The sequence below is a fragment of the Cornus florida genome, unplaced genomic scaffold (genome assembly GCF_030987335.1).
Source record: "Cornus florida cultivar Cherokee Brave unplaced genomic scaffold, ASM3098733v1 CherokeeBrave_3.0.0_Hap2_Chr05, whole genome shotgun sequence".
Classification (NCBI taxonomy): domain Eukaryota; kingdom Viridiplantae; phylum Streptophyta; class Magnoliopsida; order Cornales; family Cornaceae; genus Cornus; species Cornus florida.
This window is the reverse complement of record NW_026775575.1, coordinates 77266725-77280759: the sequence shown is the minus strand read 5'-3', so window position 1 is coordinate 77280759 and position 14035 is coordinate 77266725. Positions and strand designations below refer to the sequence as shown.

The 14035-nt window shown below is 33.9% G+C and overlaps 2 protein-coding genes across 2 annotated transcripts; both read right to left on the bottom strand.

The window, feature by feature from the left end:
- Positions 1–3839: 3839 nt before the first annotated feature.
- Positions 3840–5578, bottom strand: LOC132306954 (LRR receptor-like serine/threonine-protein kinase GSO2). The gene has a single exon (XM_059804566.1). The coding sequence runs from the start codon at positions 5244–5246 to the stop codon at positions 4026–4028; it is 1221 nt and encodes a 406-aa protein (XP_059660549.1). The 5' UTR covers positions 5247–5578; the 3' UTR covers positions 3840–4025.
- A 3161-nt stretch (positions 5579–8739) lies between these two features.
- On the bottom strand, positions 8740–11538 carry LOC132306953 (histidine-containing phosphotransfer protein 1-like). Its single transcript, XM_059804564.1, has 6 exons — positions 11319–11538; positions 11055–11185; positions 10866–10934; positions 10508–10579; positions 9350–9422; positions 8740–9024 (listed from the first exon to the last, which is right to left on the bottom strand). Exons 1-6 carry the CDS (start codon positions 11379–11381, stop codon positions 8977–8979), a joined length of 456 nt encoding a protein of 151 aa, XP_059660547.1. The 5' UTR covers positions 11382–11538; the 3' UTR covers positions 8740–8976.
- Between the last annotated feature and the right edge of the window lie 2497 nt (positions 11539–14035).

Below are 14035 nucleotides of genomic sequence, written 5' to 3'. Positions count from 1 at the left end.
TTCACTTTCCATCATAATTTTCCATCTAATCAAAGGGACCCTATAGTTTCAAAAGCGAGCAACTTACCAATGTACATACTATTTTATTTATACAATTAACATTTTACCTTTAAAAAAAATAAAAATAAAAATAAAAAAACTTGCCCAATGCCCCTTGCATTCATCTCCGATCACTTTCTGTCTGTAATGTGATGCACATGTTTGATATTTTTTTATTAATTTCAAAAATAGCCTCTAATATAGCCGTGATAACTGATAACCCATCTTTTTTATAAAATGGCTTTTGCGTTCATTTGTTCCAATCAAACCCATTTATACTTTTTTCTCTCCATTTGCATATGCTCTTTATGATCTCCCTCTAATGTTAGTTGATTTAAACATATATATATATATATAGATAATAAAACCATGAAAGATACACAATCAAAGCCCTCTTACAGATGATTTGAAATGTGAGGTTCTAAATTCCTTTTTGGCCTTAAAGCCTTCCTTATAGGCATCACCTTATAACAATCTTCAAGGATTTCATTTGCTTGAAACTGTAATAAGTTGGTGGTTAATTTTGTGCTATGAATAATTTCTGCTACATGCTGGTTAGTTTAGTTATTATCACGTCATTCTTATTTTGAAAGTACATCCTCAACCATTAAATATTTATCAATGCAAAAGTTGGGGAGAGTTAATCTCATGATATGTACATCAGATCACGATTTTCCCTCTTTTCACTACCGAACCCAACTCGAATACGGATGAGGAAGGTTAAAAATAAAAATAATAATAATAATACAGATGAGGAAAAAGTCAATACACATATGGTTGCCCCGACACCCAAATGAGGAGTTACATGCTTAGTTAATTTAGTTGGATGTGGCCAATTGGTAGATTAGCTATTACAACTCATAGTTTTGATGCGTCTTTTGTTTTTATATATAAATTTTTGGATCCAATTTGTATTTTAGTTGTAATTACACGTTTTATACAATTAGTATTATGTCATGTTTGATTGGAGGGATACATTGACGAGGGATGGATAAGGCTTATCATTTTTGGTTGAAATGAAGAGAAGAGACGGAGGAAACAATGCTTCATCTCTCATTGTTTTAAGTTTTTTTATGGGTTCAAATTTGAGTGGAAGAGAGGAGGGGAAGAAAGAGTAACTACCCAAATCTATATAACACCAATTTTATCCTTTCTATAAAGAACATTTCTTTTTTATAATTTTTATATAACGAGGGTATATTAGTAAAAATATATATAAAATCTCTCTTCTTTTGAATTCCAACAAAAAATAATAATAATAATAAAAAAAATCTCTCATCCATCTCTACCCTTCCTCTATTTTTTTATTACTCCAACCAAAAGGAGCATTCATGTACAAAAAGGCTATGACCAAGCTACAGACAAATTATTTAGACATTAATATATTCGCTCAACCACGTAGCAGTTGCTTAATTCTCTAAACAATCCACATTCAATTAGCAATTCAACTCTTTCAACAACTCTACATTATCTTATTTACCTAAAAGGAAAAGTAGTCCACATCCATACACGTGAAGAGAGAAAAATATTGAGCCCTGGAAAGAAGATGTTAATTATTAAACATAGAATAATAAAGGGTCCCTTAATTTGTTATGATGGAGGAACACAATCAATGAGGGCCACCACTTCTGTGGGTTCACAAAAATTTATGAGAAGTAAATCCTACACATAGAATCATAATGCCCCTAATTGTGGAAAAAATATTTCACCTCATCATCACATATCATAATTACATTTCATGTATTCTCATATTCATTTAAATTCTGTGCAATGACACTCTTGTGAAAATAATTTGTATGAATTCAGAATACAGAAGAGGAATTGTTTGAGGTGCGAGTATTTGAACCGTCGTTCTAATTTACATATGACTTTAAACTTTATCAAAAGGAAAAATCAAACGTTATTTATCAAGTTAATTATCAACTAAACGGCGAGTGTTTACATCATCACCTCTAAAAAAAAAAAATTCATTACACTAAGTAGCACACAATGTGAACCTCAAACACAGTTAAAGTTTTATAACAAAATTTTTAAATAAAATAAAATAAAAAATACTTTTTTAAGAAGAAAATTTAGGGTAAGTCTTAAATTTTAAATTCCAGACATTGGCAGGTGCCAAGAAGAATACCCCAACTAGGCAACTACTCCATTATGAAAGTTAAAACAGTGAGTACAAACAAAGTGTCTTGAACCTATTGGTTGGACCTGTTGTTGTTGTTGCAGTAGTAGTCCATGCATGTGCCCCCAACTTCATTCCCTCCAACCCCCATCATCAAAACTCTAATGTCCTTATGTGTATGTGTGTGTGTATATATATATGTGTGTGTGTGTATATCAGAAGAAGAGTGAGTGTCATTTGTGACTTTCTTATTATTTACGCAAGTGTTATTTTCAAAGATATAGAATTGGTTAGGTTTAAACACATGATTTGGCATGGAAGAGTAAATAAATGTCCAAGTTTGTGACGAGTGATAGTCACACACTATTTTAGATGGTCCCAAGATTAATATACGATCGGTGGTTGTTCTGCACATGATCGTGATAATGAAAAAGACTTGTACAAAAGAGCCAGGCTGTTACTGTTAGCAATTTTTGTAGAAACAATACTTGAGATTGAATTCAACCTTTATCAGAATTAATTTACAAATGACAATTAGTAGAAGGGACATCATTTGGTTTTTATGGATCATGCAATTTGGATTTTAAAACGATTATATTGCACAAGACAAACAAAGCCTTAGCCCATCACCAATGCCATTTTGCAATGACAAGAACATCTTGCACTGGACTAGCTCTAACTTGATCGTGCAATTTTATTTACTAAAGTGGTAATATATGTAAATTTGAATACGAAGACAAATAATACGAAGTGCCAATTGACGTTATGTCTTGTATGTCAAGTCTATTCTTTTGGCACCCTCTTAACACTCCTTGACTAATGAAGATCATACTATATAATGTCCTTTTATTTTTCTTAATTTTCAAATATAATATATAATACCAATTAAAAAGAAAAGATTACAGAAAAAAAAAAAAAAATTTCAATCAAGTGTATCACATTTATAAACCAATTCTTTAATGCCTACTAGTGAATTGGGAACAAGAAAAGAACTCACAATCATTGTTTCATGTGGATGAAATAAATGATGAATTTATAAAATAACTCATACCCCTATTTATTTATTTTTGATATATTGGCTTCATAACATACACATTATTTAAGTTGAAAGTGTGATTTGAAAATAAAATCTCAAAGACTTATCTCCGGATCCCTACTAACACCGCTATATCCCTAGAGGCACTCTTAAAGTAAAAACCAAAGAAACACATAAGCCATTAATTCTTGAAGTTTTTGTGATGCTTATATAAACAGCAAACCTATACTATATTATACGAGTAACATTTTATTTTACTTTTTTTTAAAAAATTTTGGTATATCAACCTCATAACATATACACTATTTGAATTAAAAGTGCGATTTGAAAATAAGATTTCAAAGATTTATCTTCGGATCTCTACAAACATCGCATACCCCTATTTATTTATTTTTGATATATTGGCTTCATAACATACACATTATTTAAGTTGAAAGTGTGATTTGAAAATAAAATCTCAAAGACTTATCTCCGGATCCCTACTAACACCGCTATATCCCTAGAGGCACTCTTAAAGTAAAAACCAAAGAAACACATAAGCCATTAATTCTTGAAGTTTTTGTAATGCTTGTATAAACAGCAAACGTATACTACAGTATACAAGTAACATTTTATTTCACTTTTTGGGACTTGCGCTAGAAAATATAAACCACCCAAAAATTACTTCATTACACATCAAAATATGCACCAACAATCATTTCATTTGTGACTTTTACACATTATCACTAAAAAATAAATAAATGAATCCAAGAACCTCAGACAAAAAAACCCTCCACCATATTTATCTTTTTGCTTCGTATGGTGCCCTTGATGTAGCATGAATTTCCCATTTTACCCCTTCCATTTCATGCACTGCGAAGTAGGCCTTGTCTTCTGGTTTCCATCCCTCAGTGGACACGCAGTCTGTATTGGTGGGACCAAGCAATTGTACTGTAAACACAACGAACTGCTTGGAGGAATCTCAGCCGCCGGATTGATCTCGATCCCCGTAAGAAAGTTATGCTGTAGATATAGAGTCTGTATATTAGCGTCCAATAACCGGTCCACGAAACTTCCCGGTACCTGACCCGTGAACCGGTTACTATTCAGGTAAAGATTATGTACGGTCGACAACTTTGGCGATATTTGACCGGACAGCCTGTTGTAGCTTAGATCAACGGTTGTGATCGTCACCTGATCAGCCGGTTCCACCAGACCGGAAAACAAATTTCTCTGTAACTGAAGGTTTGTGATCGGAAAGGAGAACACGCTGTTCGGAATTTTGCCGGTGAACCGATTCAAGCTTAGGTCTAGGTAGTTCAACCGGTTGAGCCGGGTTAGGAGCCGGTCCACTGGACCACTGAACCGGTTCCAGGAGAGAGAAAGGTATTGAAGCGAAGGAGGGAGTGAAGTCGGCGAGAAAGCACCGGAGAGATCGTTGTGCTTGAGGTCGAGCCGGGTTAAGGTTTTGGACACAAACAGAGGGACGGAACCGGAGAGACGATTGTGACAGAGAATGACGTTGGACAACGCAGGCATACTTCCGATCGACCACGGAATACTTCCGGTGAACTGATTGTAGCTGAGGTCGAGAGTTTGCAGTCCCCGAAGCTCACCTAGAGTTGCCGGAATATCGCCGGAGATAAAATTCCGGCTTACGGCTAGAAACCGGAGGTTTTTCAGTTGAGAGAAAGTCGAGGGCAGAGCACCGAAGATGCGACCTGGTACGACGGTGAATTCGGCGAGAGCGGAGAGTTTACCGATGGCGGGATCGAGCCTGCCTGTCAGACCAGGAGCACCGGCCCTCGGATCACCGAGATTCAACGCGATCACCTTGTCGCCGTCGCAATAGACTCCGGCGAAGTTACAGGGGTCGGACGTGAAGTCCCACGACGAGAGGTAGTTGGAGCCAGGCAAGTCGTCTAGGGCTTTTTTAATGGATTGCAATGCCAAGAAATCGAGAGGGTCCAATATAGCGAATGTGAATAAACTACAATGGAGAAGAGAGAGCAAATGAATCAAACCTAATAGCCACATTGACATTGCTCTGTCTCTGAACACCTTCTTCATCATCAGTGTATCATCCAATACAAGTGTAATTGGAAATTGAGATTAATATAGGGTGGGTTTATATAGGAGAGAGAGATTGAGCTTTTTGCGGTGCTTTTCCGTGAGAGGAACCGAAATACAGATTTCTCGTGGAAATGGGCGTGAATGCTTTAATGGAGAAAGCAAGTTCAAGAGAAATACAATATATAATATATATATATATAGTGAGAGAAAGTGTGTTGTTCTAGAGAGAAAAAGTGACGACGCTTGTGCTGGAAGCAACAACACTTTCGTTGATCTTTGTTCTTCTTCTTCTGGACGCTTCTGTTACTCTCTCTCTTCTCTGCAACTACATGGAGTCGATGGAGTGCTCGTTTGATATATTTCAATTAGTAGTACTTGTATTTTTGTTTTTAATTTTGATTAATACTACTAATAAAAGTTTTTGTTTCTTTATCGGGATTAGGTTCGGGAGATTAAACGGCATTTCGAGTCTACGTGGAAGGACGAAGCTGAGGTTGAGGTTGCCAGCTCATTATATTCGGGCCTTGAGGTTAATCGGACGAGGACCACGTGACCATACGGTTGCTTGCTGCCACCACGTGATCATACGGTTGCTTTGCTGCCCAGATAACAAGCAAACATGCAAAACCGTGGATTTTTATTTGTTTTGGGGTGTTTAGACTGAGGCGAAAAATCAATTTCACCGATCGTATTGACTTGCCACGTAATCAGTCAACGCCACGTGAGCAAAAATGATACGTCTCATTTATTTGTTATTGAACAACACAGAAGAAAGATACTTTAAAGCGGCTGTGGGTGGAGGTGAAATGTTTGAGGGAAATTTATTGGGCTTCTTGTTGGTATGCTCTAATTATAAATGTACACGTACAAAGACAGAAACAAATAAGAAAAATATTATGTAATTTTCTTATATATTACTTTTTTGATTTAAAATTATAAATAATATGTGTATTTGTGATTGAATCAAATTAGTTGTGAATAGAGATCATTTATTCACGAATAGACAAGTATTGTCCTTTGAGGATTCACTAAAATTAATTTAATTGTGTTTTGATTGATTTTTAATGGGTTAATTTAATTTAAAACAACTTAGGAAACTATAATTACCAATTTAAATACTACTTGTTAAAAATAACGTCACATAAAACAACTTGGAAAATGATATTTTTGGCGACAAAAAAAACCCCTACAAAATGCCGATTACATATTAAATACAGTAAGTTTTTTTAAAACAAAAATACTCTTTTAGTCATTTTCTTCAAGGTCGACTTCACCTTTTTCTCTCTATATGATTAATTAATTTCCTTCTTTATCTTCTACATCTTTTTTTTTTGTGTATGTTAATCCTCTTTATATATATTTTTTGAAATTCTAATATTTATAAAATATTTTTTCAAACAACTATGCCAATAGCCTATTTTTCTACTCCAACGTTTCGATACGGTGATATATATATATATATATATATATATATATATATGAGAAATATTATAATCACAGGAAAGACTGTACACATCATGATGGTGGCAGTAATAAGGAAACTTCATTAGAGCAACATCTTATATTCATCATATATCTTCAGCATTACCATTATCGATTTAGACATAAAAAGGAAAGATGAACAATGCTAGAGAGGGAAAGGGGTACTTGAGGGTATTTTTATCCTCAAAATATTAGGTTTTCAATTTGTTACAAAAACTAAACTAATATATCGCCACATCATCCGTCAGGTCTAAATTAGGTAAAATTTGTCTGTTGAAAATAGCAATACTCAAACAACTTAGGTAAAAGTAATTACCAAACCATCAATTTCCATCCTTTGAGTCAAAATTGATTTTTTTAAAAAAATTTCAATATTGGAGAAGGTAAAATATTCACCGCATTAATGTAAAATGTATCACCTATATTGATTTTTTTTTTAAAATACAATATTGTAGAATGTAAAACATTCACCGCACTAATGTAAAACGTTTGATACGTTAATATAAAATGTTTACTGCATGATGTCCAAACTTAAAAATATTTCAAATTATAAATTATATTCCTCCGACCATCTCTTCAGACGATCTCCCTAATCCAATTCGATCTCAAAATTTCTCTAACACCATCAGCACCATCATTCTCTCATACGAATCACCGCCAGCATTCCTGTATTGATTTGTTAAATTTTATTATTATTATTATTATTGTTTATACTGTAAAATGTAAAACGTTCATTGCATTAATGTAAAACGTTCATTGCATGATGTCAAACTTAAAAATACTTCAAAGCATAAATGATATTCTTCCAACCATCGCTTCCCACAGTCTCGTCAACCCAATTTTCAAAATTCCTCCCATACCACCACCACCACCACCACCACCATAACAGCTTCATCCTATATAAAAGGGCCCACGTGGAGATGAATTGCATGGAAATGTGTGTAGATTGCACCAATCTCAACAACCCAAATACCTACTACTCATCATTTGGCATGTGCGATTGAATGGGTCACCATTATGGCTACGGCAATGGCTAGAGCTCAGTATTTTGGATTGTATTGGCATTTCTACTTCTACGGTGAGAATGAATATGAATGTATTATGTATTTATGTAGCTCTGCTGTGCTGTCTCTTTCATCCAACCAAGGAGTCCCTTCTTTTTTGGTACATTCTATTTTGAGTACTTCTCCTACATGTTACCTGTGCATTTGTCTATTCATCTACTAAATTGACTGACCCACCATGTTACTGCATCAATTTAACGCTTGCAAGTACGTTTCATAGTTGCGTGTAAATTGGTTCTTGAAGGTATATAATAATATAGAATCTTTAAAAAATAGTTACGAATAGACTGGTACATCGCGTATCAGCCGATATAACAAACCATGTTTGTAAGTTAGAACTGTTTCAAGTGACCTAACTATCAAGTTACCATCAATACGTAATGATTGCATTGTCGATTATAAAAGTATTGCATTAATAATTTAAATCACAAGTATTTTTCAACCCAAGCCCTGTAATTGTAAAAATGAGTTTGGACTCGGGTTGGATTCGTGTAAAAGTTTACGCTCACCTTTTAATGTGAAGGTGAAAGTAGGGAAGTAGTAAAAGTGGTGCTATACATACCGATACCGTGCGCCGAGTTATTGGGCCGAAAATCTCAAGGCCCTTTGATGCCTTGCAATGGTTGATGTATGTATGTGATAATGGTGCAGGTTTTGAGTAAGCATCTCCGAATTGTGGGCATGTGCTATTTCTTGGTGCTCTGGTTGAACCTCAAGTCACGTAACCAGACCATGCTGTGTGTATATATGTATTTTCCCTGGCAAACTAGGGAGAGAGGGACTTGAACATGGACATACACGCACGGAAAACTGGGCGTTTTACTAACTAGACTACAAAGTAATACCCGACATCCTGTATTGAGACCATGAAAAAATTCCCCCCTATGAACACAAAGGAAGAAAGCTATCCCTCCTGAACAAATTAAAAGAAATGTCCAAAAATCAAATTATAGAACAGCAAATAAAATTATATGCTTTCAATGTCGAAAATGAGTAATGATGGAGCATAAGAGGTACAAACGTTTGTTCACACCACTTCTCTATTTTCTTACAAGCTTTAGATCTACAACTAACAGTACTCGCAACTCAACAGCAGCTTGATTGACTACAAAAATAGAAGTTCGTAACATAAACCCTTCACAAATTTCTTTACTTTGGTAAGTAGGTAATGAAACTAGTACTTTTTATGCCATAGGAACTGACCCTCCAGCTGCTGAGATTTGTTGCTCCAGCTACAATAAACACAGAGAGAGAGAGAAGGTTAGACAAAAAGGCTAATGTTCTATTGCTCAACGGACAATGGAATTTGAATAAACACAGATGTCTTGAGTAACCAAGGAGAAAAAACACGAAAAACAAAAGAAATGCTCCTTTGACATATCTGTTCCACGAGATATATATCGGATGCTCAAACAAAAAGTAGGGTTCTAAAAGGCCAGAGAATGACAGGCCTATCTTTGAACAGAAATATATGTAGTTCAGCGGGCAGATCCTGTTGGTGTATCTAAAGGATCCCAATAGAATAAGGGGTTATAAAAGTCAGACCATGAAACTTACCCTGAACAGAGTTTCGAGCCTGGTCTTCAGTTGACAGTATTCATTTTTTAGTTGTTGCAGGCATTTCACACACCTGCAGCAAAAATTATCTAGCCATCAAGCATCACAATATGGTGTGACCATTACAATCATGACAATTTTACCGTGGTTAGATTAATGTAGAATAGAATACCACAAAACCACACTAGGTGGAGTCACATATGACATCATAGCTCATACAATTGGATGGGAAATGCTGTGACCACATTAGTAGTAAGGGCAACTTATGACCACATTAGTAGAAAGAGTGGATTATACACTAGGTTTACTTCAACATATTTTTGAATCAATATGAATATTTTGAACAAACCCACAGAAAAACAGACTAAAAGTTATCTTTTTATCAAAAAAATTAGCTAATTAATAGTCCATTCCCACAATGACAATAATCAAATAAATTTTAAGAGCTCACTACTGTCAATCTTTGACGTTTATATGAGTATGAACCTGATACCACTTTAGAAAAACCTTGCTACTAAATGTTGGAAAAACTTTTGCCTTCATTCAGAAGGCTAAAATGCTTGGCATTGAAAAATTTGTTAACCATCTAAAACCCTAAATGGAAGGTAAAATATTTTTTTCCTTAAAAAATAGGATGACATTCTACTTCCAAAACTATTATATCAAGCATGAAATTCATTTATGTATCAGAAGTCACAAACTTCAAATGACTGTTCATCAAGACATTGTTGAGCTTAACGACCATATAAATTTGTCATGTCGTGCGTATGACTTCATTCTAGCAGGACCATCACTCATCATGCTTGAATCAAGATTAATGGTAGTGTCATACACCGCAATAATCATCTTAAGGTAGTCCAACTCTCAAGTCTCAACGCTAAATTTGGATAAAATATGATGACATGCTGAGTTCATACCAACCAAGGCCTACTCCAAGGACATATGCATCATTCAAAATTATGGTGAGAATGAGGCAGCGATCAATGTAAAAACGCATCATACATGACTATGATATCAAGTTTTCCTAAACTAGTTTTCCATTCATAAATTTGTGCATGATTCTTTTGATAAATAGTAGCACATTTTGCACAATTTCCATTTATTGCACGTGGTAATGGAACAAAGAGATATGTCATATGAGTTCTAAGCAAAACTCACCCTTCAATGTTTTTTTCCTCGCAGAAATTCCTGAAGCCGACGCACACATTTTTCACTCTCTGGGCACCTATGCTGTTAACCACAGAAACACAAAAGCTGAGCTAACACCCACAAAAGAACCATTGGCCAATACAACTTCGCCGCAATATAATCTAATGCTAAATTAACCCTCATTCAGATCTGGATATATATCCCACAAACAATAACATGAATTTTTACAACAATTTCATGGGTGATTAACATTGACAAGTACTCTAGGAACACGGATCAAAGTATCAAATCAGGTATTTTTGGTTCAGAGAAAGAAAATTCAAGAGTAAAAAATCAGTAAATACTAAATACATAAATAAATAAGTACCTGGAACTACTGCCCTTGAACTGGTGGACATGGGCATCAACTTGTTTAAAATCTACAACCTGTTGTTGTCTGTACAATTGAAGAACAACCCAGTAACTCTATACATGATATATCCAAAATTAACCGCACAGGACAATAAATTTAAGAAAGAGAATCCAAAAACAATGAAGATGGAGACAATAATCTTACAGAGCATTGGCCAAATTGTTGAGAAGCTTTTCAGAATCTTCAAAGAAGAGAGACACCACTTCGACAACAAAATCTGGGTTGCTCTCATCTTGCAGTTTCTGGAGTTGCAAAAATTGTTCATCCAAAAAACCCTTCACACAACCAACAAAAACTAATCATCAGAAAACCTCAAACAAACAAAATCAAAGCACGGAAATCAGTAAGAGAACCCAAAACAAACAAACCCATATGAAGATCATTTAAATCTTTGTGGACAATATTGACCTCATGATACAGAGTCCTCGAAAAATCAACAAACTGTCCCTGCAACTGACTGATGAAATCCATGGTTGCTTGCTAGCTTCTGGGTTGTCCTCACAACTGTTTCTCTATCACGCCAGATGACTCCAAAGTCCAAACACTACGGAAAAACGCAGATCTTGTAGACCCCCAAATCACAAATGGGGTTTTTGTTCTCTCTCTCTCTCTATATATATATAACATATAATAATATAATATATCTCTATCACACGATTCACCCCATGGGAAAGATCAAAGCGTTGAAAGGGATTAAACGAAATTAATCTAATACTTATTAATTTGCCGAAAAAAGAGAGCCCATTAATCTAATACTTATTGGTTTTTAATTATATACTCTTATTCGTAATATTAACAAATAAAAGTCACGTTCTTTAATTCCCATCCAAGGCTTAATGCTCCGTCTCTTCAAAGGGTCATCATATACACCACCCTCACAATTTTTTATTTTCCAACAATTTATGATGGAGATGGGCCGCAGCCCACATTTGATGGCACTCATAGGTACATTTGATGGCACACTCCATTGGCATGTACAACACAATGGCACTTCCATTTTTTTTAGTGCAGTGACGAAAGTGTATATACCGAAAAAAAAATAAAAAAATAAAATAAAAGAAATAAAAAAAAAAAAAACCATAGTGCATATTGTTGTATACTGAAGTTATTATATACATTCATATATATATATATAGTAGTACATTTAATATTTTTAGGTCTCGTTCCCCATGTTATTATTATGAGATTAATTTGAATGGGCGTTAAATATGGATTCCCCTAAAAATTGGTCATTTTCTATGTTATGCAAATGCATGTTTAGCACAGCGATTTAAGTCTTATTTTATTTTTATTTCCCTTTTCTTTGAGTCAAATTTGGGGAATTTATTATTTCCAAGTTCTGAATATTTGGCTCAATTTTCAAAACTGTTTTTCCATTTTTTTATTGAATATTGATTAAGGTTCCCCCTCAAGTCACAAATTCTTCATATTTAACCACAGTTTTTTAATTTAAATTAAGTAAAAAATCAAATGAATCATATATTTAATTGGTCTTTCAATCTACTACGTAATGATTATAGATGGCCAGCAAGGCGGAGCCAGCATGTGGCCCCATGGGGCAGCTGTCCCCCTTTCAATGCTGGCCCACTAGAATTTGTTTTTTCTTTTATGCCTATAGTTTGTAAAAATTGATTAATGCCCTCCCTAAAGTTTGATAAAATAATCCCTTCACCCTTAGGTTCATGAGTCCGTTAAATTTTATTTTATTCTATACATATATTTTGTAAATATTTATAAAATTCCCCCCTATTATTTATAAATTACCTCATAAAATTATTTATTTCTAAAAACCACTTTAATTTTTTTCCTTTTTATTCTTCAATTTTTTTTTTTTTTGTTGTCTCAAAAACTTAAGCATTCTCTTTCTACAATTAAAACATATTTTTTCCTTCAAAGTTCTCACTCATTTTTCTGCACTCATGCATAATTTATGTGCAGCAACCTTCTTTTTTTTCTCTTCTCATTTATTTTTGATTCACTTACGGGAAAAAAAAATTTAATCAGGCTTAATATGCCACACTTAACCAAATTTCTGACTTCGTTTCTGATGGCGAGCTCATGACTCCTGTCATGAGAAAACTCTTTTAAAAGGAACATCTAATATGGGATAACCAAAGGACCAAATGCCCAGTGATGTCACCCCTTTCTCCCCTTTAAGGGGAGGTCGAGGGTCTGAATTTCAGTGGAGGTAGGGTGTGTGCGTAATTGCTTTAACTTCCAAAAAAAAAAAAAAACTCTCTTAAGAGCATATTTTAGACAACTTTTTAGCTAGATTAACAAAAAATAAGTCCAAATATCTTTAATGGAACTTCGAATTCAAAATTTTCTAATTTCTTCCAAACTATTCTTAGTCAATTTTGTTCTTTTTTTTCCCAGATGAAACCTAAACAAACAATCTATCTCGAGCGTGTGTTAAAATGGTTTCTTAGATGTCTTCATAATATTTTATAATCCTTAAAAATTTCAGTGTTTGTTCCGGTACATCTATTTGGATGAAATTCACCTTACAAGTAAAATTTTGGATAAATTTGTTATCATTCATGTTTTAAAATTTGTAAATGATATATTTACATGCATAATAAAATTTAGCTGAAAGCGTAATATTTGCAAAGTATATACAAAAAATATCAATTGACATTTGGAAATTTTGGAATATAATGTAACAATCATCAAACATAAAACTGAATTTTTAGTATTTTTTTTATCTACTAAAGATAATACTTCGTTTATCTTTTTTACAAAATAAATATACCCATTATCGCACCATTTATTTTTTTGGTAAATTATACTTATTTTCCCTGTAGATTGGGCAAATAATAAAAAAAAATTCCTCTAATTTAGATAATTACACTCACCTCTTCTCTAGTAAAACAAATTCACCCCTTATAGTTAGTCTTTGTTATCGTCCAAGACGGTAAACACTGATGTCACACTCAATCAAGCTGAAAAATATACATTCTACCATCACTAGAGAAGACATTTTTATTCATTTAAACTTGTGTAAAAAGTCATTTGTACCATCACTTAAAAGGGTAAAATGTAAAAAAAAAAAAACCTTAAATTATTGGGATTTTGCAACTAACCCTGAATTATAAAAACTCTCTGAACTATGATTTTATTACAAA

What these genes read in the sequence shown, in the direction of transcription:
- LOC132306954 (XM_059804566.1), bottom strand. Translation starts at nt 5,246, where the DNA reads ATGATGAAGAAGGTGTTCAGAGACAGAGCAATGTCAATGTGGCTATTA.
- LOC132306953 (XM_059804564.1), bottom strand. Translation starts at nt 11,381, where the DNA reads ATGGATTTCATCAGTCAGTTGCAGGGACAGTTTGTTGATTTTTCGAGG. An exon ending in GAGGAAAAAAACATTGAAGG is followed by an intron (nt 9,423 to 10,507) that starts GTGAGTTTTGCT and finishes TTTTTGCTGCAG; the next exon opens with GTGTGTGAAATGCCTGCAAC. An exon ending in GGCTCGAAACTCTGTTCAGG is followed by an intron (nt 9,025 to 9,349) that starts GTAAGTTTCATG and finishes TGTTTATTGTAG; the next exon opens with CTGGAGCAACAAATCTCAGC.